Source organism: Wyeomyia smithii, chromosome 3 (assembly GCF_029784165.1).
Source record: "Wyeomyia smithii strain HCP4-BCI-WySm-NY-G18 chromosome 3, ASM2978416v1, whole genome shotgun sequence".
NCBI lineage: Eukaryota > Metazoa > Arthropoda > Insecta > Diptera > Culicidae > Wyeomyia > Wyeomyia smithii.
Genome location: NC_073696.1, coordinates 210,149,730 through 210,172,978, shown reverse-complemented (window position 1 = coordinate 210,172,978; position 23,249 = coordinate 210,149,730). Strand labels below are relative to the sequence as shown.

At 40.9% G+C, this 23,249-nt stretch overlaps 2 protein-coding genes across 2 annotated transcripts; one reads left to right on the top strand and one right to left on the bottom strand.

The window, feature by feature from the left end:
- Positions 1-12,449: 12,449 nt before the first annotated feature.
- Positions 12,450-13,724, bottom strand: LOC129729904 (eukaryotic translation initiation factor 3 subunit F). The gene is made up of 3 exons (XM_055688782.1): positions 13,540-13,724; positions 13,292-13,438; positions 12,450-13,227 (listed from the first exon to the last, which is right to left on the bottom strand). The coding sequence occupies exons 1-3, from the start codon at positions 13,661-13,663 to the stop codon at positions 12,635-12,637; spliced, it is 864 nt and encodes a 287-aa protein (XP_055544757.1). The 5' UTR covers positions 13,664-13,724; the 3' UTR covers positions 12,450-12,634.
- A 3,086-nt stretch (positions 13,725-16,810) lies between these two features.
- Positions 16,811-22,583, top strand: LOC129729903 (autophagy-related protein 9A). Its single transcript, XM_055688781.1, has 14 exons — positions 16,811-16,970; positions 17,417-17,546; positions 18,253-18,496; positions 18,560-18,737; positions 18,798-19,002; positions 19,057-19,181; positions 19,241-19,368; positions 19,426-19,610; positions 19,674-19,852; positions 19,909-20,040; positions 20,429-20,582; positions 20,646-21,595; positions 21,655-21,757; positions 21,826-22,583. The coding sequence occupies exons 3-14, from the start codon at positions 18,343-18,345 to the stop codon at positions 21,991-21,993; spliced, it is 2,661 nt and encodes an 886-aa protein (XP_055544756.1). The 5' UTR covers positions 16,811-16,970; positions 17,417-17,546; positions 18,253-18,342; the 3' UTR covers positions 21,994-22,583.
- Positions 22,584-23,249: the final 666 nt, after the last annotated feature.

The following is a 23,249-nucleotide window of genomic DNA, read 5'->3' as shown; positions in this document are numbered from 1 at the left end:
TCGAAGGTCTGTCTGTCTGAGGGAATGGAATTTTGTGACTATACCTGGTTTTGGGATCTCCCGGATGGTCTCGAGGTACGATGCTGGCCTAACAAGCCAGTCGTCGTAGGTTCGAGTCTCGGCTCGGGAGAAACTGTTAGTGTCAGTAGGATCGTAGCGCTAGCCCCGCAATTGTCCTGTACACTAAACAGTCGGCTGCGAAGACTGTGTATAAATAAACAGAAGGTCAAGTTCCGAATCGGAATGTAGCACCAAGTCTTTGCTTTTTTTTTACCTGGTTTTGGGAAAGAGGTGGACTTTTTTCGAGAAGAAAAAAATTTTGAGACCTAGCGCTGAACGAAATTCGAAAAGTCGATTTTCATTGGTATAAACAGTTCTTATTCAATTCACACCACGACTAAACTACGCCACGGGTCAATCAGACAGCACGTGCGTTGCGCGGTAAGCGGTATCGCAAATGATAGCAGGGAAACACTCCATCTTTTACGCTGTTTCTCTCTCCTCAATATTCTCCCGCACTTAAAGTTCAACTACAACGCAACTCGTATTGAGAGTATGTGACGTGAACGCGCTAAACCTTTGTTTCTCTAATCACGTTTTGTTACATGATAGTCATTGATTTAGGTTACTCTCTTCAGATTAACCTTCCTCTCTCATCAATGTCCTTAAAACTCACACTTTTTTATTAAAGCTCGAAGAAGGATTGCCAGAAGACTACAAACAAAACCAAGCAAGATGAATAAAAATGGTTAAAAAAATTGTACAAAATTTGACGTGACGCCACGAATGATAACATGGATCATCATCACGAGTGTAAAAGATTTCGGATTACACTCTCCGTTATAAGTTTAGAATCGCTTCACTGAATATTGCAATACGCAGTTTAAATATTGCCGCACCCCCAAAAAAGTTTAGCATCACCTAGAATTGGAAGAAATCTCGTACTTCCGACGACGCCTTCAGTAAACTTGTTCAGAAGGTCAAAGGCTGCTGTTTAGTACGGAATTCCACCGCTGCTGCGCTCGTGTGAACGTAATTCGTCGTATTTTGACCTTAACGTATCTCACGGCTCCGAATTTCTATAAAGTTTCGATCTTTAGCAAAGTTTAGGGTGCACGCAATTCTCCGGATTTTGGCCCTGACTTATTCCGCGATTCTTACTTCCTAGAAAGTTGCGGTCGTCGCCAAGTGCCATCAGAGGTGGTAATTTCAACTATGAGATATCTCATCTTCGTGGGTATTGCTGAGCGATAAATGACGCCGCTATCTGCATGGCCACAAAATCTATGATACTTCGGATCAGCCTAAACATAATACAGGTCCATGCTACGTATCGTAATCTGCTCAAATGAAAACACTTCTTTAAGATAAACACAACAAATTGCAAATCAATCATTAAAAAAACTGAAAACTAAATTCTATAAATTGCATAATTTCTTCTGCAAAATTTGAAAAACTAAGATGAAAGGTATTTTTTTCTGAGGTAATTTTTATTGAGGCGATAATTATTGACAACCCCTACAACATATTAGCTAGAAGCACCAAGGGGGGTTCTGTAGACGAGCTTGAGACGTTTCTCAAAAGAATCGCACGCGGGACACACCTGGTCCATCGACATCTTGTCCTAGATTGGAAATGAGTAATGATCCTTCCCGTAGAGATCCCGAAGTGCCGCACGTGTTAACAGCACGTGTTTTATTTTACTCTGCTATTTGCCTATTAGCCAATAGTTTATGAGTCTAGCATGCTTCCACTGCGTGAATATCATTAAATGAAGTTTATTTTTATCTCTTATATTACTTTGGTTATTGACGATTTTTATTATTTTAGGCGGAGTTATACGTCTTGCAGTGGTGTAATCGGAAACGCATCCGACCGTAGATTAGAAGTTGTGGGTTCGAGTCTCACCTGCTGGACTATATTTTTCAATCGTCAGATCCACATTCACTACTTGAAATAGAAACAAACCACACACTTTTGTTTTTTTTTTCCGGGTCTCGGTAACTTATTACCGAGAACGGCACCACTGAGTGCTCGGATTGAGAGAAAATGATAGCTGTCACATTTTTCCGTAAATCTCGGTTCAACCTAACTGAAAGCTCGGCACAAAATATTACCGAGCTGTCACTACCGAGATTTCGGATATTTTGTGCTGGAATTTCAGTTGGGTTGAACAGAGATTTACGGAAAAATGTGACAGCTGTCATTATTTTTTCCTCGTACACCAGCAGATCGTGAATCTTCTTCCAACGCGCACATCCACCGCGTGCGAGGTCTTTCACGGAGTTGACGGCCTCTTCCTGCTTCTATACTGAAGATAGTTTTGATGGCTCTCTCGTCAGGCATTCTGGCTACATGTCCAACCCACTGAAGCCTGCCGCGCTGTATTACTTTCACTATATCAGCATGTTTGTATACCTGGTATAACTCGTGGTGCATGCGTCTGCGCCACACTCCATCTTCTAGTTTACCGCCAAGTATCGATCGCAGAACTTTACGCTCAAAAACTCCGAGCACTCGTCGATCAGCTTCCTTCAGTATCCATGCTTCATGTCTGTAAAGGTCCATCGGGAGTATCAGCGTCCTATACAGCGCTAGTTTTGTGCGAGTTTGCAAACTAAAGGACCTTAGCTGGTTACGTAGTCCGTAGAAGGCCCTGTTCGCAGCTGCAACTCGACTCATATCGTTGTCACATGTCACAAGCGTACCAAGATAAACGAATTCGTCAACCACTTCAAATCGTTCCCCATCTATCTCCACCTCAGCACCAACATCACGGGGACTCCCACGCTCTCTGCCAGCTACCATGTACTTCGTTTTGGCAGAGTTAATGACAAGTCCCAATCTCGCTGTTTCCCTCTTAAAAGGTACGAAGGCCTTCTCCACTGCCTTACGGTTGATACCGATGATATCGATGTCGTCCGCGAAACCAAGAAGCATGTGAGATTTCGTGATGATCGTACCGTTTCTCTCCACGTTTGCTCTTCGTACTGCACCTTCAAGAGCGATGTTGAACAGTAAGATAGAGAGCGCATACCCCTGCTTCAGTCCATCTAACGTTACGAACGCGGCTGATGTCTCGCCAGCTATCCACGATTTCGATCCCTCCAGCGTCATACGACTCAGCTTGATTAGTTTCGTAGGGAAACCGTGTTCCAGCATGGGTTTCGATTCCGTTAACGGTCTCAATCTGAAGAATAGAATACGGGACAGTACCTTATATGCGGAGTTGAGCAACGTTATGCCTCGATAGTTGCCACAATCCAATCGATGACCCTTCTTATAGATAGGGCATATGAGGCCTTCCAACCAGTCGTTCGGCATTTGTTCATCCGCCCAGATCCTCAGTATTATCTGGTGGATCGCATAGTACAGCCGCTCGCTTCCCGCTTTTAGAAGTTCGGTTGGTATACCGTCCTTCCCAGTGGCCTTGCCGTTTTTCAACTTACTAATCGCCTTTTTACCTCCTTGTCTCCTTAGATATCAGTGGGTAAATTATTATCTATAGAAAACTCCACAAAAGTCCATTTGAATAGGTAGATAGACGCATGATGTCTTCAACAAAGTCGTTTCTTTCAAAATGTGCTATAACTTTGCCGAACAAAGCGGATTTTTAAATTCCCAAAATGGGAAAAGTTAAATTTGTTTCTCACTGTTAAGTGGATTACATAGAGAATAATTAATAGAACAACTTTATATAAGACACTGCGGCTCTAAAATCATTTTTTTTGGGTCAAAATAATTTCGAACAGTTTTTTGCACCTTATGTCGCTGAGTTGCTCATCTCTCGCAAACCACATTATTACGAAGTCGCGTTACTTCTTCATCGCGCGCTATAAACAAACAACAAATAACAGCAAGGCGACATAGTGCGCGCGGGTTAGCCTATATATAAAGCTAAACTGACACCAACACCAACACACAGAATGTACATGATGCGTAAGTACACAACGATGAAAAGTTGTATTCAAACTAATTGAACACCCTGTAAGTTAATAATACTCAAAATAACATGTACACTAGCGCCGCGTTGCGGTTGGACATCAATTCAAAATTTCCACCAACTAAAAGTCCTTGACCACCTGAGCAACTTTGCTAAAGATCGCAACTCTCTATAAGTGGTAAGATTCTCGAGATATATTAAGTTCAAAATACTCAAAACCACATTCATACTAGCGTTGCGTTGCGGCTTTATTCCGAGCCATATTATTCGCCGACCACAAGCCCTTGACCTCCTGAACAACTTTGCTAAAATCCACACTATGTAAGTTATCGGAATCACGAGATAGAGTTACATGAATTTGCCAATTTTCGATACTGCTAAACTTTTCAAGGTTGAATGTTAAACTTCTTGGGGTACTGGGTGTTAAAATACTCAGTGAAACGATTCCAAACTTATGGCGGGTAATTTATGCGAGCAGTTGAAACTTCTACCGATTCCAGATTTGTCTCAGGAGGTGTCTATTCCAATAGTTATCTTAGTCAACTCGTTCGTCAGAGCAAATCTCACAGTCACTTAGAGGAGGTCTTTGCTCCAGTGAGGCCCGTGCTCTATCTGATTTTAGTCACGCGATGACCCTTGTCACTGATAGAACGACTGTGAGGATTGCTCCACTAGACGATTATTGGCATCTTAAGTGATCTCACACAGGTTAAGGTCGCTATGAGAAAAGGGCCGAACAGGTGTAGCATCATCTTCTTGAAAAGTTGTGCTTCTCTTCAATGATTAATATGTTTTTAATACGAAGTTTATAATTCTTAGCAAATTAGTCACTCAGTCAGTAGTCAATCCCTGTTGAAAAAAGGGATACGTTCAGTCCTCTCTACAATGTTGTTCAATACTACTAGGCAACAAACCACCATCCACAAAATAAAAATGGTATTGAAATGATTTAAGTATATGAAAACCTTACAAGGTTTATTGTACTCCAAACGGCACATTATTAAAGCTTAGTAACAGGGCAGTAAGTTATGGTTTGTATGGAACCCGATAAATAGTTAATAGGTCTTCAAACTCATTGTGCTGTCGTAACCAGTTTACGCAAAGATCAAACCCGCCAAGGAGACACCCTAATTTCGCGATGTTTATGTGAAACCCATTACACCAATTGTAGCACAGCAGCAAAAGGCAACAGTCAATTCCAATTTATTTTGCTATTCTGCGATCGATTTCTGCAGGCAATGTTTAATTTTGTAAGCAAAAACAAAGCTCTGCACAGATTGGTGTACAGATCTGTACAACCATCATTCTCCTAGAATTGTATCGATGGACCTGAAACTGCATTGAAGCTGCGGTGAAACCGATCATGAATAAATGGAATTATATTTATATTAAATAGAAGCAACACCTTTACTTGCGGTGCCAATGTAATGAATTGAAACCGGGGTTATGCGGTGAAGCAAATTCGATTCTTGGCAAAAGCGCGCAATGGTTTGATTTAGCGATGAATTGTCACTTCAACTGAATTACCGAAATAAGATTTATGTCATTCTGGTCCCCGTGGCTGTTATTCGTTTCAATCGAATGCGGATCTACCGAGCCAATCCGCACTGCTTTTGATTACATTAAGTTTTATTTTACGCGTTTTTTCTTTTGTTTTATAAGGCATTTTCATCAGCGTCTTGTGCGGTCGTGTTTTCCACGTTAAAACAGAGTTTAGTGCTCAAGCGAACACCCATTGATCGTTTGGCTTGAGCACGAGAACACGAAACGTGACCGAACAGGCGCTTGATAATTTGAATGCTGACCCACCGCCAATGCGGCTTGTTCTAGGCGACTCCCCCTAACACGATTTTACGCCGTTTATGCTTAACATTTCATTCTTTCTAGATGATTGTGCTCGGATAAAAAAAACCCTATATTTTTCATCCATTGGAACTAAGGCTTTGTTAGTACAAGGAATCATTCATACCATTTCTAATGTTGGAGTAGTTATATGGCAGCACAGTGAGAGATATGATTTAATAAATTGTTGAGATAATATAATCCAACAAAAATTTAATAAAATTGTAAAAATGTAAATGTAAATGTGATTAGTTTACTGACATAATTGAATGGAACTTTCCTAATCCTGAAAGCATAACATCTTAATATCATGAAGATAAATTGTGAATTTTGTTAGTTTACCCCAAAAATGCGATCAATCATTTAAATAAAATCGAAAATGATTAAAATTAATTTTCATTGTAGTTTTCGATTGAGTTACGCCAAAGCGAATTGTAGACAAGGTTTCTATAATTTGTTTTTTTCTTCAATGCACCTTCAACAACAACATAATCATTAACTCTACAGGGAGCATTTATATAGACTGTTCCGATAATTATAAATGCACTCACGATTAGTAGCTATTTCAAATAACGAGCAGTATTCAGCTCAACTTTGACTGCGACCTTGCTTGCTTGAATCTAAATGTAACAGATGTTGTCACTTATTTCAACATTTTGCACAAAAGTCTGAAAATGCGTAGCCTTTCTCCTGATCATGATGAGCTGATGAGCACGAGCACCGTGAGATCTGTACTCGACAAACATGTCCGCGGGTAAAAGTTATAGAAAAGCTGGGTATAACTAGTTTGGAGTGTATTATTTATATGTGCAAAATTACATAACAATCGGTTCAATGTTTATTAAAATGTCATCGTTACAAGAAGAAAATCGCCAAAGAATGTTGCGCCCGTCATGGAAATTCCGACTGCGACCATGAGATGAGAAGACAACCAGGAATCACCTATACTACTGTATCTCGGGTGGTAAATCGTTTGAGGAGTCCCTGACGACCGAGCGGTGGGCTGGATGTGGAAGAAAATCGAGAACAGCTGACCTTGTAAAGGCCCGGAAGGTGTTGGATTATTTCAAGCGTAATCCGAACCTTTCGATTCGTGACGCGGCTCCGAAAGCAAAGTGGTTCGTTCACCAAACCATAAACGAGCTGGGTATACGTGTATTCAAGGTCCGGAAGGCACCGAACCGGTGCGGCCAAATCCCGCGCAAGGAAGTTGTATCGAGAGTGATTAACGAATCCGATGTGTGGTTATGGATGGCGAAACCTACATCAAGGCAGACGTAAAGCAGATTCTGGGGCTGAAGTTTTACGTTGTCAAAGCACGGTTTGATGCTCCGGAATACATAAGGAAGAAGAAAGTGGACAGATTCACCAAAAAATACTTGCTCTCATAACGGGTACTATCAACAGCGAAATTTACCGCCCCGAGTGTTCCAAGAATCGTCAGTTGCCCTTCCTGCTGTCCCACAGAGGCAAGACATTATTTTACGTTGGATCGGTACAAAGACAACAACCTTGTTCTTGTATCAAAAACCGCCAACCCCCCAAATTCACCAGAGATTCTTCCAGTGGAGAGGTTTTAGGCCATAATGAAGGCCAAAGTTCAAAAATCATCCAAGGTGTTGAAGAACAAGTTGAAGAAAGAATGGATGAAAATGACCAATAAAGTCAACTCCACCATTGCACGAGGATATGTCACAGGTTGAACATTTGGTCCGTAGTGAAGCGTCCCCTCGAAAACCACGATGGTAATCGCCAACAAAGGTCTCCGACAAAGGCCTCGGTCTATGGAACAGAATACGGTAGAGAATTTTAAATACGGTGTTGAAAAGGGTTATTCCCCGATAATTACTACAGTCAAGGCGGTGGCCTCTCTTGTAGATCGGACATATGAAACCCTCCAATCAGTCTGAGGGTAGGTTTCATCGGACCACACTCTCAGCATGATTCGGTGTAAAGCACGATACAGCTGTTCGCTACTTCCTGGATTTCAACACGTTGGATAATCGGGCGCGAATCTTGGATACCACAAGATAATGATCCGAGTCAACGTTTGGTCCTCTAAACGACCTCACGTCTCTATCGTCTCAAAAGTGCTGACCATCAATCAGAACACTGTCGATCTGAGAGCTGGCCTCTCTAATTGGGTGCCTCCAGGTGCGCTTACGCATATTCCGGCGAGCAAAATATGTGCTACAGATAGCCATCCCTCTGGCTGCAGCGAAATTGACAAGCCGTTGTCGTTCGTAGTAGAGTGGAGGCTTTCTCTACCAATCACTGGGCGGAAGAAGTTCCCCGCGCATTTGCATCCCCGATGACGATCCTGATGTCGTGTCCTGGGTACCCCTTATACGTCTTTCTGATCGGCCTCCATCTAATCACACACAGGGTGAGATAGGTCTCGTCGTTCATCACCACTGCCACGTTGCGATTCGCCGGGAAAATCGACTTGACCATCTTATTCAACCGCTGTCGCTGCGTCATTGCCTGCAGCTCCGTGGACGGGACTGCCGCTTCCTGATATGTATTTCCATGTTCTCCAGATACTTTTCCACTGTTTTACCACATGCACCAACCTCCCGGCCAAGTGCACGCAGCGATTTAGCCACTTTTCCCTTGGTCTTCCTTTTCAGCATCCTTTGAAGCTTCTTGTCGCTCAGGGTCGTTGGCCGTCCGGAACCGGGCTTTCTTTCGATGCTCTGATCGTTATCCAATAGTGTCAAGATGTTGTTGATGCCGGAACGAGCATACCCGGCGTCCACAAAGTGCCGCACGATGTCCGTTTTTGACGCGGCGGGGTACCGTTCTTTGATCGCGCACACTTCTGGACGGAGTAGCTTCACTTTTTTCTCCATCACAGTTTGATAGAGCTGTCAAATTTTTTTTGATAACTCATGGGTTAATATGATTGATGATGCATGAGTAGTTTCGTCAGTGCGATTAAAGGTAAACCCATGAAAAACCGGCAAATTTGGTCTATTTTTTTACCGCAAACGTTATTCTAACTCTAGGGTGATATAAAACCAACATTGTCACATATGTACCAAGGGAGATGAATCCACCAAACTGGCCAGAAGTTCGACCTATCGAAACTTTGTGGGCTTTGAAGAAGGCGAAGCTGCGGAAACACTAGCGGGCAATGTTGAAAAACTCAAAAAATAGCTTGTTCCGCGAGTGCAATTTCGAGAAACGAAATACGACAAACTTGTAGTCCCCAAGTAGTACTACAAGTTTGACGAATAGTTCAATGCTCTAACTCTTATACCCGAAGTGTGAGAGCCCATATTTAGCGCAATATTCGCGGTTAATATTATGATATTCACCGCGAATATTGGCTGAATAGCCCACTGAATATGGGCTCTCACACTTTGGGCATAAAAGATAGAGCACTGCGTTCTTTGACAAACTTGTAGCATTACTTAAGGACTGCAAGCTTGTCGTACATCATGTTTTAAAATTGTACTTGTGGAGCGAATTATCGGCACGCGCTAAAATAAATGGAATTGACACCCTAAAATTGAATATGGGTCATTCCATACGAAGTGACCACGAAAAAGCACAAACTTGGACACGACCATCACAGATGTTGCTCAAAGTTTGGAGAACTATTCATCTACTGTCACTTTGGGAGAATCCCAAATTTGGTGTCGTTTGGAATACCCCCCGCTCTGTGCCCCCCCCCCCCCCCCTGTTAATTGCAAAGTCACGCAATTTTTGTTCAAAATCTCTTTTTTCTTTTTCTTACACTTCCGGTCAGAACTAATATAATTGGGTAGTTGATGAATGATTTCCCCAACTTTGAACAAAATCTGTGATGGTCGTGTCCAAGTGGCATGTTCACTTCGTATGGAATGACCCATATACAACCTTGCTGTGCAGAAGCTTATAGCTGTTGTAAAGTTTTCTTAAGTTGGAGAACTCGCATTCGTTATCAATAATGCAAATTGAACTCAAATTCAAATCAATCCATTATTATTAGGCATAATTAGGGAATACAGTCATAAAAAAAACTTCTATATATATATATATATATATATATATATATATATATATATATATATATATATATATATATATATATATATATATATATATATATATATATATATATATATATATATATATATATATATATATATATATATATATATATATATATATATATATATTTTTTTTTTTTTTTTTTTTTTTTTTTTTTTGTTTATGAATGAAAGTGTATTGAAAACTTTCGGAACAGTCTCTATTTCGCGGTCGTTTTTCGATTAATCGGTGATTTTGACCGGGATCACAATCCAACTCAAATTCATTCCCATTTTAATAATTTTACAATAAATAACTTAAATTTTCAAAAGCGATTAGAAAATAGAACAACCTTGTTATCAAAATACAGTTTGTACCAATTCTTTCTTTGAAATGGGAGTGTGATAATAATTTCAGGAAGATAATGTTTTTGTTTTCAACACTCTCAAATTGCCAAAGCATAGTAATTCCGTTCATCAGTTCAACAACTAAATTTTAATATTTGTTTGCCAATCAGAGTTCCCCGTGGTTCTGTGATTAGCGATGTCGGTCGGCTAGCTCTCCCACACGATTGTGATATCGGGTTCGATTCCCGATCGAGTCGAGGATCCTTTCGAGCTGGAAATTTTCTCGACTCAGCACTGGAGCACGGTGTATCGTTGTACTTATCTTACACATGCAAAATGTGCCAAAAAACAATATCGATAACGAATTCTCTCAACTAATCTAGTTGATCGAGACCACTATTAGCCTCAAGGCTAAGCGTGCGATATTGTTTTTTTTGCCAATCATATCTCGCAGTGCAACAATTAACAGTTTATAAAACAATAGGCGTGTCCCACAACAGCATCCAACAGTGATTGGCACTCGCAGCCTACTTGGCTGTGCTTTAATAGGAACGGTGCAATAAACACCCGTTCTTATTTCCTTTCTAACCTTTAATTATAAAGGCCTGAGATCTGCGATCATAATTCCCGTCAACTGCTTCGACCGTGGGGCTTGCAGCTTGCAGAAAGCGTCTTTTAAATCAATGTAATATAGGCTGTGGCATAAATTATGTCACGACCCATTTGGAGGGCATAACTTTGATTCACCGCAGTTCCTCCGATGTTTGATGGCTGGTGAACAGGTGTGAAGATAGTTATTTTAAATTATCCTGCCCGGTGCGGTCTTGGACTTTTATTCAGTCTCTCTGAGGCACATTGGAAAGCAACTAATCGCAATCATTTTAAAATATCAGGCGAGCAATCAACATGTACTCTGAGTAGGGCAGATGATTGCTAATAGAAGGTCAAACGATGAACGTAGAATAGAGATCGAATTATATATTTAACTGCTCTGAAACATGACAATTTCGACAGCTACATTCATTCAAGAAGCTTAAGGGTCATTTCAACTATGGTCTGACGGGTCTGAGTTTCAAGTAAATGTGTATCCAACACAGATATTATACTACAAAAGTTCTATATTTGTAAATAATGGAAGCAGTAGTCTAATCACAACAAAACAAAAACAACAAAAAAAAACACAGATATTCCCGCATGCATGCTAATATTCTATAGTCTATTTTGTAAGCTCCCACTAAGTTTTGAATATCTATTTTCGAAAAACTGAAGTTTTATATTTTTTTTACAATACTGGTACTTAATTTTATTGTCACTTCCTTTATCATTTGCATCATTGCTCTTCACGTCACTTATCTCACCTTACCTTCACTTGAAGGAAATATACCCTAATACTTATCCTTCTTACTTGGACCATGCTGGCTTTTCTGATCTAGCTTCTTCCACAGTCCAGCTGTATTCCTATATGTTTTGAACCGGTGGGATTCACAGCATAAAAAACCTATCTTACAGCATGCCTAATTTATTCTATCTTTTCGACTTTAACAATTTCAAACAAGTACGATAATGTCTCAGGTATGCCTTTGCACCAGTTGTTTGTCACATAAAGCCCGTTTGACTTAGACCGATGACACAGCGAAGCGATCGAAATAAAACTGCTACCCGTTTCCAACAGTTCTATATTTCTCAATTGGGCGAATTTTTGAGTTTGTTTAGAGGAAGAGAGAGAGAGTTAGAGTTTGAGGAAAGAAAGCAGACGTTATCCCAGATAATTTACCTATGTTCCAAGTTGCAACAAAAATGCCGCTTTTTAAGCCAGAGAAGTTGATATAGATTGTCATGCAATCGAGCTTTGTCGGCACACCGTTTACAGTTTATCGTTGCGATAAAAATCTATTCATTCTTTGGTTCGATGCATGAGAAGACACTTCCACTTGGTTGTGGACGAAGATATCCCTCCGATTTAGGCTTCCTGTCTGTCGACTAACGTTCCCCGAAAACTTATGTTACGTTTGTAACAGTTGACACGGCCGCTTTTAACCATTTCGTTAACTCGGCGTGGGAGAAGTTAAGATGCTACCACCCACGCATCAACCAATGTGCGATTTTAGTAACAATAGTGCTATATGTGACATATTGGGGATCCCCTGTTACCTATCCAATCGCTTTTATAATAAACGAAAGTAACAACGCAGCTGACGATTTTTTGCATGGCAAAGAACGAAATGTATAATAGAAAAAAAAAACTTAATCAATCCAAAGCATTGGGGATACATACCTGCTTAAAAATAAATTACCATAACTCAAGTTGTTCAGAGAAAAATAAATTTTATCTCTGAAGCTGTATTTATTTCTTGTCCGTAAGCACTACAGCGCAAAGGCGCGCTTAGAGTTTTCTTGAATTCGATTGACACTGATTTGCAAACGTTGAATGTCACTTTTATTTCTATAGCTTTCCGAGTGTCACAGTGCGTTTTCCCTTGTTTCCCTAGTTCAGAAAAGATGTTAGGCTGGTCAATTTCTCATTCAATTGTAACTGGGTTTTGATAAGCTGCGACAAAGTTACGACCATTAATAAATCTTTCACGTTTGAATTGTACATCTGCGCGAACTGATCCGTGGTCATGTTCGGAACGGAATGAATAAGATCCAGTAGAGCCCGTCCGACGGTGTTATCAGGTTGTTGTTTTTCGGCCAGAACGTCTTCCACATAGTTTAGAACTTCGCCCAGTAGAGTGAGCAGTTCTCCGGAGGCCTCGGTAATCTGAGCCAGATCCAACATTGGCGAAACCGTGCGCGGTTTGACAGGGTTGGACTGAACACCAACCGTTTTCGAGCAAAGTCTCAGTCCAACCACCTCCGGCTCGTAGCTCGTTACTTCTACGTTGATCGGAGTGAACATGCAGCCTGTTTTACCACCGGGAACCCCCAGTGACACGCACACATAAGCCTTGATGCCCATACGGAATCCAGTTAACGAAGTGTCCAACGTCAAATGAATTGGATTGTTGCACTCACGTGCGTAATACTCATGAATGACCGAGCTGTGGTTGGTGACCTCTTGGCCAGTTGCCCACCATCCTTAAATAACGAATAGAAAATAAACATCTCGAAGCTTACCTACGCGTCATCATTTTCAACTTACCAACTATATTCTCAGAAGGATTGACGCGTCGGTTTAGATCATACACATCGGAGGCATAGCCCAATTCAGCCTCCACCTGGTCGGCATGTTCCTTGTGTGGAACACAGAAGCAATTGGTCACTTCAACTACTCCCTTATCAACAGATCCTGCGAAAGAGTAAACCAACAATTATTATAGGCAGCAACTCAAATGAGGTAGGTTATGTTAGTTCAATGGACTTTCAAACACAACTTCTATCGCGGCTTACCAAGTAAAGTTCCAATGACTCGCTGTGAATCCGCATTGCGTCGCTCGTAGGCATCAACAATTTGGAACAGCACAACGGGATGAACCCGCACGGTAAGATTCAGAGGTAAGTTTATCGTGGACATTCTTACGGGATATTACACTCCGCACACTCGACTAAAGAAAAGAATTTGCCGATGTGACAAATGGGTGACGTTTCTGCAGCCTACAGGGTGGTTACGAAGAAAATAGTGGAAGTGAGCGATACTGCACAGAGAAAAATATAATAGTTATTTTACCGTGAGAGAAGATTGAACAGCTATAAGCTTCCGACGAGCGGCAAAGGCGAAAAGATTTGACATATAAGGGAGGTTGTTAAACTATTACATGACTCTTAAAACATTGATAAAAAAAAACATTCATAAGCGGTGTTGCCGCGGCGTAGATGAAGTGCTTTTAGTAAAAGTTTACAGTAATTGGGTGATGAAAGATACAAACGAATGTTAGTTTCGGTTTCCCATCAATGACGAAGCAAGGTTACTGAGTTTTGCCACTTGCATGATAATTTTGACTTTTCGAAAAGCAGTTAAATGTGCAGTGTAAGCTAGTGTGCGCTTTTGCATTGAACCGTGTTGGTGTCTTCTACGTCAAGTGCGCAAACTAAACGTTCAATAAGTGCGGCGTGGATGCTTGAGAAACTATCCGTTATGGCTCTAAATATTTTTACGAAGTAATTTAATTTTTTGTCTACATTTTGAGTCTTGTAAAGGGGGCAAGGTATGTAATTTCACGAGAATACCTAGTAATGAGCGAGAACAGAAGGTGGTACTTTAGACATAAAAAAATCCCCTTATTCAGCGGGACTCACGCATAGATTACTCCAAGCAGAGCTCCTCATAGCAACCCCCTTTCCATTCGAATGAAAATAAATTTGTTCCAACTTGATAAAATCAGATCAATCAAGTTTTCAGAAAAATTAACGAAACTGACAGGCGGGGACCTTGCGTAGTTTGTAATGTCTCCGCAAAACACACTGGTGACCTGGGTTCGAATCCCATCGCCGACATAGGTGTCGATGGTTTTGGGGTGGTGTGATCCACTTACAACCAACCCAACCGGTCTAAATTTAATCCTAGCCGACACTGGGAGACTTTTTGAGGCGAAAAATCAACATTTGAAATTGATTTCATTTCGACGGAATAGCAAGAAAAAAACTGTAAAATCTGTATTTTTGGCAATACTCTGTAGTTCTGTGTTCAGATACTGTATATATGACATCCCGGGAAGCAAAACCGGACAGTCACCATGACTTTTTTTCTTTAATTGGGGATCCTCAACATTCCACGTGTGTTTGGTAATGTCTTCGCAAACCACGCTCGACGCCTGGGTTCGAATTCCAACGCCGACATAGGTGTCGATGGTTGTGGGGTGGCGTGATCACAACCGGGAGATTTTCTGAGGCGAAAAATCTCTGGGATCACGCCTTCCATCGCATGAGGAAGTAAAGCCATTTGCACTGGGCCGTTAATTAACGGGTCGTAAATTAGGGTCCTGGGTGGAGATTGGCACAACAACAGTGGTGGAACAAGACCGGCGGCAAATAAACGAAAAAAAAATTGATGCTTTTTCATTTCCGCGTTTTTTACATTCATCTTGAGCTCGTCAAATCTAGGGTGGGCAGAACTGCCATTTTCCAAGAGCGGCTATGAACCGCTCACTCATCATTGCGAACCTGCTCATAGTCGTTGACAGCTCGTGTTGTTTCGGGTAAAACCGTGTTTCATTTTCGTGAGCCGTTCGCTCCTTAGCTCTTTTCTCAGAACCGGTTCAAATGAACAGCTCGTGATCCGTTCGCCCATCCTTCGTCAGATCCATTTGAGAAAATTTGAACTTCCTGTTGACGTCTTGTAGCAACTCGATTTGGAACAATTTGGTTTACTTTGTCATATTGTATACTTTTTGAATTCAGTCAACATTACCTGAGATGCAAAATATAAACTATAAAAAACGAAAACGAAAAAACTGAACTCCTTGAACAAAGCCTTGGTTATACAGTCGCCGTTCGATAACTGCAAGTCTTTTAACGCTTTTTAACTGCAAGACCGATAACTGCAACAACTTTGCAGTTATCGGACCGCAACCCGTCAAATCTGAAGTCAAAGTCATATTTGACATTGAAGTGACTAATCTCGCGGGGGGATTCTAAATGCATTCGAAAATGAAATTTGTTGAATATCTAGAAACATTTCAAAAGGACTTTTTCATTTCGATTTCGTTTACTTGTTGTCTCTTCGTTCTAGATGGGAGATTATAGATCTCCACTATTCAATGAAGCAAAATCACCATGCTGTATGGTTCACTTTCCGTAATTATTATAAGAGAAAAAAATATTCCTTGTGCATTGTTTGGCTAGCTTTCACTACTCAGTGAGGCAGTGCATAGTAGATCACAAACAATATTTTGTGACGTAGCGTTAAATAGACCATTTTAAGGAACTGAGAGTTGTCACGAATCCTGCTGACATTGATGTTGCTTTTACTTGCGTTATGTCAGCGGTTCCGAGCTTTCTGTCAAAATTTTATTAATGAATTGAGTTCAGAAACGTCTCGTAAAATGATCTTCTGTAGTGATGAACTTTATCTTCGCCTACATATTGGTTATGTAAAGTAGTTACTAAAACGCAATTAATTATGATGCGGAAATATGAATATCAAATTGATTAATCAAAAAGCTTGCCTATTTTAGTTTTCTGCTATTTTTTGCCACTATTCCATTAAAGGCTTAAATACACACACGGCGCAATGACACCTTCTCCATTCAAAATAGAAGGCGTAATCGCTATCCCGCCTACCATTTTGTATGGAGAAGGCGTCATTACGCCGTGTGTGTATTCGGGCCTTAAAAAAAAACTTTTCGACATCATTGAAAACAAAAATGGTAGTGACGGACCCCCTCTAAATTTTGGCATGTGTCAAGTGTTGCAGTTATCGAACGGCATTCGATAACTGCAATGGAAACATGTTGCAGTTAGCGAACGACGACTGTATACCTTCTATACATTCCTTTTTCGGGAACTTGACCTTCTGCTTATTATTGTAACGCAGACTTCGTAATTTCATTTACTCCAGTTTAGTATCAACTTTCACAAGCGTGTATATGAATGACTCTCATCAGAATCCACCTACGTTTGACATTCTAAAAACACACATTCATTAATCATCACAATTCATTGAAAAGGCATGAAAACAACTCACTACAGATGCAAAAAATATTGTATACCGACAAGCGAGCTTACCTGAGTTTGTGTTCCAAACCTTCAGAGCAGGAAACAGCTCAACGGGAGTAGTGAAAATTTTTGCTAGTCACAGAACGATTGAGGCACGGAAGGCAGAGAATAAAACGTTTGTAGTCTGTTGGAGCTGGACCATTTTCTGAACAAAAACATCTACTTAGGTACTGTATAAACTTTTTTAATCATGTTGTGGAAAACACGAGCATTTTACCAGCTGATTACACCAGTGCTAAAGGTTGATTGCGTCGTGCAAAATTTATTGCGTACAAAATTTTGCCTTTGTTTCTTGTAGACTGTTTTAAGCCGTATTGCCGTCGTGCCGCGAAGGTCTTTTGTGATATTGTTTTTTCTTCGCTTCATTGAGTGCCGTTATCGAAAGAGTCAGGTTTTAGAATTTCGTGCAACAAAAAATAAAGCTCTTTGTTATTGTGAAATAAAGTTTTTTTTTCTCCCGATAGACAAGTGAGTTGAAATTTAGCATATTTCTATTTCGATGTGTTTGACTGTATGTATGGAAGTAAAAATCAGCTGGTAAAATACTACTACAAAGATTAGTCATAGTGTGTTTGTTAGGCATTGAATTATGTATTTGCCTTGAACTTTTCAGCCAGGAGTTAATATTTCGGTAACGTTTGTACACATTCTTGTGTTCAAACATTCACCAGCGAAACAGGAAAGATGTGACAAGAAAAAGCAAAAAAAGCATTTTTCTGATAGACGCATTTTTGCTATAAAAGGTAGGTGCAATTAAACAAAGGCTGAAAAAGAAACTAACTTATTTGGGGTTAGTAACGAAAGGCTGAAACTCAAAAGGCTGAAACCCAAAAGGCTGAAACTCGAAAGGCTGAAAAGTATGTTTCATAACGAAAGGCTGAATGCACAAAAGGTTGAATGAACGAAAGGCTGAAACTTTTGTAACTTGAATCATAATCGTTGAAAATTTCGGACACATGGATAACAAACCTTTTTAAGGTGACAGAGTTCAATGTTTGAGTATCAATTGGTTTGTGCAATGGAAAATCAATTTTCGGCAACATTTGAATCTATACACACTTGACTCTTGTACACGTTTCCTAGATGATTCAGGGCGAGACGGCCGAAGGCCGCGAGTGTGCGCCGGCGACCCGCCGTCGGAAGCGCCAGCTACTGCGGGGGGGGGGGGGGCAGCCCCCCGCAGAAATCACCTCTGTATAGGTTCGTTCGTTTTCCTAGGTCTAATGACTCGTAGGGGTGATCCCCTAGTTTCGTCCGAACGAGCGATAGCGAGTAAGGACAGCATACATGTCGGACAATCGAGTCGGCCGAAGGCCACGAGTGTTTTTTAAGAAATGAACTTTGTGAATTTCAGCCTTATGATTTTTCAGCTTTTCGTGATTCAGCCTTTCGTGTTTTCAGCCTTATGTAGCTTTCAGCCTTTCGTGATTTCAGCCTTTCGGATTTCAGCCTTCCGTGTTTCAGCCTTTTGAGTTTCAGCCTTTCGTAGTAGACCCCTTATTTGTGCTGTTTGTTAGAAGTTTCAAAAACTATATCGAAATGGCGAGAAATGACCCGAAGAGTTACGATACCCTGACGAATCAGGATACCAATCCTTTTAACGACATCAACAAACGATCACCAACCATCGATGAAGAGGAAACGCCTCAAAGCAGCGGACTGGTCATTCATGTTGTACCGGAAACTAGTAAAGGTACGAGTTAGTCCTTTGTTTCAATTACGTATAATGATAAATAATATCCGTCTCATTTTCCAGCTCGATGGAACCACATCGAAGATTTAGACTCTTTTTTCACTCGTGTCTACTGTTACCACCAAAAACACGGATTCTCTGTGATGATGCTGCAGAAAGTGTTTGAGTTATTCCAGTTTATGTTCGTTGTAGTGTTGATTACCTACATGATTAACTGCATTGACTATGGAGTTCTTTTCAAGTACTGTATTCAAGATAGACAAGGTTTATGTGCTTATTAAATCAAAACTTTTTTTTCCAGTAATAACAACTCTCACAACAAAACTACCCTTGCGGATGTAATGCAGTCCCCTGCGGAATGTGTTGCAGTTCTTGGGCCCATCGACTGGTTGCTGCTTGTGCTGGCCGCTATCTTTTGGACGTTCCGGCTGTTTAAGTTCTTTTTTCATTTCTTTCAGTTTTGGGACATTAAGTTGTTCTTCAACACTGCGCTGAAAATAGACGATGTATGATTATCAGGTTCTTATTGATTATTGTTGCTGATACATGTTATTTTGCAGACTGATTTGGACAATCTTACCTGGCATGAGGTTCAGAAACGGATACGGGAAGTGCAGTCTGAAATCCAAATGAGCATCAACAAGGAGCAGTTGACTGAACTTGATATCTATCATAGAATTCTGAGGTAATGGGAATCCATAATTCGACAGGCACATGTACTGATGCTTGTAAATTTATTTACAGATTCAAAAACTACATGGTTGCAATGATGAACAAATCACTTCTTCCATCTACAATGCAGCTGCCATTTTTAGGAAGTTTAGTGTGTTTAAGTCAAGCTCTGCGCTACAATGTAGGATTAATTTTATTCTGTAAGTTTTTTGATGTGTTTTTTATCAACAGCTTATTTCGACCATTTGCCTTTTCAGGGGGACCTTGGTCACCATTCGAAAATAACTGGCATTTGAGAGAGGAATTCAAAAGATCCAACAGGCGAACTGAGTTGGCCGCTCGGTTGTCGAATCAAATATTCTGGGTGGCTATTACAAACTTGGTCCTGTCACCGTTTATTTTCCTCTGTCAGCTGATGTACTTTTTCTTCAATTATGTCGATGTATGATATCATTGGAGTAGATTGTTTTTTTTTCGGTTGATTAATAAAATTAATTTCTTGTAGTTGATTAAAAAAGAACCTGGAACTTTGGGCATCCGTTGCTGGTCACAATATGGAAAGCTGTATCTGCGTCATTTCAACGAGTTGGACCACGAGCTGGATGCTAGGCTTACTCGAGCTTACCGACCGGCTGTCAAATATATGGGCTCATTCTCATCGCCCCTGTTGACGGTGATCGCGAAGTAAGTGAACACGGTATTTTTTGGCAGAACGGCAGTAATTATTTTCGTTTTTTTAGGAACATAGCATTTGTTTGCGGTGGGGTTGCATCACTGATATTTTTGTTGGCTTTGTATGACGAAGATGTGCTTCAAGTACAGCACGTGTTGGGAATAATGACGGTGATGGGGGCGGCGAGTGTTATTTCCAGGTGAGTAGCAAGAAACATAAGTTGAGCATTTCAATTTTGTTTTTGTCACACTGTTTATAAGAGTGGATCCAAAACCACTCTGTTTATAAGAAACTATATTTTTGTCAAAAGCCCAGGTGGAATTCTATATCAGCTGTTAGTCCCTCGTCGCACTCGCTGGCTTGGAATTGTTTCGTTTTTTTTATTGATATCTGAGTTATCAATATAATCCTTAACCAAACTTTTCTACAGTTTCTACTGCTCAGTATCTATGACACTGATAATAATTATCATAGCACAATCATGCACGTATTTGTATTATTGCATTCAATTGTTTTTTTGTTTCAAGTGTTCTGCTAAAGCTACATATACTATTGACCTACTTCAATGCACACTTTGTAATTTGCAGATCACTCATTCCTGATGAGAACATGATTTGGTGTCCCGAACAGCTACTTCGCAACGTGTTGGCACACGTACACTACCTGCCGGCATCCTGGCGTGGCTACGCCCATACTTCCATGGTACGCGATCAATTCGAGCAGTTTTTCCAGCTTAAAGCGGTAAGATAAAAAATCTGTTAATAGCATACGACTTCGATAAAAACTATGATGATTGCATTGCAGATGTACATCCTAAATGAACTGTTCAGTCCTTTCGTGGCTCCATTTGTACTACTATTCGTACTAAAACCGAAAGCTCTGGATTTGGTCGACTTTTTCCGCAACTTCACAGTGGATGTCGTTGGAGTGGGTGACGTATGTTCGTTTGCCCAAATGGACGTCCGCAAGCACGGTAATCCAGACTGGCAAGTTACGAATAGTGCAATCGAGAAGGACCTGAACGAAGCGGTCAACACTCCAGTTATGGAAAACAACCAGTACACGCAGGGTGAACATGGCAAAACCGAGCTGTCGTTGGTTCATTTCACTCTTACCAATCCAACGTGGCAAATGCCACCAGAGGCTAGACATTTTGTTCAGGGTATCAAGCGTCACGCCATACAAGATCTGAACAGGCAAAGGGGAATGTTGTACGGAGCCACCACAACTACCAATGCCATGGCGCAAAGTTTACTTTCGATGGAGAGTCTGGGCGAACAGTACCAGTCGATTATTCATCCGATTCTGCAAACCCATCATCTCTCTAACTCGCAACAACTTGGACTATCGACGAATCTAGGTGGCTTCGGATCACCACCGCCATCATCCCGTGGTACCATTCCGCAGCTAGCACCTTTGGGAAATCTGCAGCAATCAGCTGCCATACAATCGCACTATCACTATAATTCACCGCCGTCGTTCGATTTCGAACGAATGTTGCAGCAGAATCTCACCGACGCTAGCACGGCTGCCCCCTTGAGAAGTACTTTCCTTCATAATATCAACGAAAACGATGACGATGAGACTGGTGGAGTGGGATCAGTTGAAGGTGGTCAGCCTGCGTCATCGAATTTTGCGACTGAAGCTACTTCTAGCGGTTTTGATCCTAGGACGACCATGAGCTTCAGCACTAGAGGGGGTATGAGCAGACGGGAAGGACCTGCCGAAGGATCCCACAATGGACTCCTGCCAAGGTGGGTATCATTAGCGAACAATTCAGATAGTTGAAATAATATTGTGTTACTTTTTTTAGTTTATACATGGACGGTTCTGCGTCGCACCCTGCCTCACACGAGGTCACGACAGCGGATATGTGTCTTAGTACATTGTACCTGCACGAGTTGCATCACAATCATGTAAGCCGGATTCACATTCAACGTTGTGCTGTAAAACTTAATTTATTCAAATAATTCTCCTTTCTTAGATGCGACGACGCGGTGGCAGCTTGCGCACCGAACAAAGTCAGCGCCAGCAATGGCAGAGACCACATCAACAACAGTCACCGGTAGTTATCTTACCGGCAGTCGCAGGTGTCGGTGGGTCAACAGCTGCGGCCGAACGAACCCCACTGCTGGGTAGTAAAAAGTCATAGCAAAACGCCGAATGGGTCTAATAGTAAGCGAGTTTAGTTCCACGTTTGGATCACTAGGTAGCTGTCTATTTTATATTATGATAACGCTAACGTAAGGATTCAACAAAGTGATACACACGCAGATACGACTAGTCATTGTCGTTGGCTGTGTTGTGAAAGCAATTTATGTAAGTTCAAGGATATTGTTTACTTTTTTTGTTTGCTAAGTGATATCGCATCAGACAATGTTCCACACAAACGCTACGGCAGCGCAACCCGGTTTGAATCGTAATTTTAGGTAGAGAATCGTTTTCATTTCAATTAGAACTACTTATCATACTATCTGCTTGTAACACGCATTCGAATCGAACCAACTGCAAATCATTGGTTTGTACAAGCGGTTCCAGTGAAAAAAGGAACTTTCAAGAATTACATTATCGTAAGCGCGTTATCTGGGATAGTCTGTGTGAATGATGAACCATGGTTGGTTGAATATAATATAGCTTAGTGTTGAAGCAGCAGCAGTCTACACTTTTGTACATAGTTAAAACTATTTTCTGCATCTACAAGCGACGAAATCTATGATAGTAGTAAACTATTTTCCAATTAAACTCTACCGTTGCCTTATAATTCACAAAACATATCTGAAAGAAAAATGATTTCTGTACAAAAAGTTCTCCCATTTTTTTTAAAACACAAGAGAGCTTGATAATAATAGAAAAATAATGGATTAAAGTTTGTCCGATCAGATCAAAGTTGACCTGAGGACGGCCATACTTCAGGGAAACTAAAGACGTGCAAAACAAAATGAGTCAAGGGGCACACGTTTGACTGGTAGAATCATTTACCTGTTTTCAACACGAGTTTTGAATTATTATGGTAATGCCATGTGGTTGTTGAACCCCAGTTTGGAGGCTAGCGTAACCCCTAGGTCAGTGATGGAGAGAACAAGTTCCAACGGAGATGATTCCAAGGTGTACTGCTGATTGACGATGGTACAGCGTTGAGATAAGACCGTTATTCTACAGTTTTTGACATTCACCCTCATTCCAGTTTCTTCACATTATTGTATCACGTTGGAGAGCCAAACAATCGAGAATGGAAGTGATGATCCTGTGAATCTTCAGCTCATCTGTAAACAACTGCTTGAAAGGTGATATACGAGGACACAAATCATTAACGAATAGTACGAAGATCAGCGGTCCCAGAACACTACCTTGTGGAACACCCGAGGTGATTGAGAAAGACTTCTAACAAGGTGAATGTAATTTCACGAA

What these genes read in the sequence shown, in the direction of transcription:
- LOC129729904 (XM_055688782.1), bottom strand. Translation starts at nt 13,663, where the DNA reads ATGTCCACGATAAACTTACCTCTGAATCTTACCGTGCGGGTTCATCCC. An exon ending in AGTCATTGGAACTTTACTTG is followed by an intron (nt 13,439 to 13,539) that starts GTAAGCCGCGAT and finishes ACTCTTTCGCAG; the next exon opens with GATCTGTTGATAAGGGAGTA. An exon ending in TCCTTCTGAGAATATAGTTG is followed by an intron (nt 13,228 to 13,291) that starts GTAAGTTGAAAA and finishes TCGTTATTTAAG; the next exon opens with GATGGTGGGCAACTGGCCAA.
- LOC129729903 (XM_055688781.1), top strand. Translation starts at nt 18,343, where the DNA reads ATGGCGAGAAATGACCCGAAGAGTTACGATACCCTGACGAATCAGGAT. An exon ending in ATCTATCATAGAATTCTGAG is followed by an intron (nt 19,182 to 19,240) that starts GTAATGGGAATC and finishes ATTTATTTACAG; the next exon opens with ATTCAAAAACTACATGGTTG. An exon ending in CTGTTGACGGTGATCGCGAA is followed by an intron (nt 19,853 to 19,908) that starts GTAAGTGAACAC and finishes TCGTTTTTTTAG; the next exon opens with GAACATAGCATTTGTTTGCG.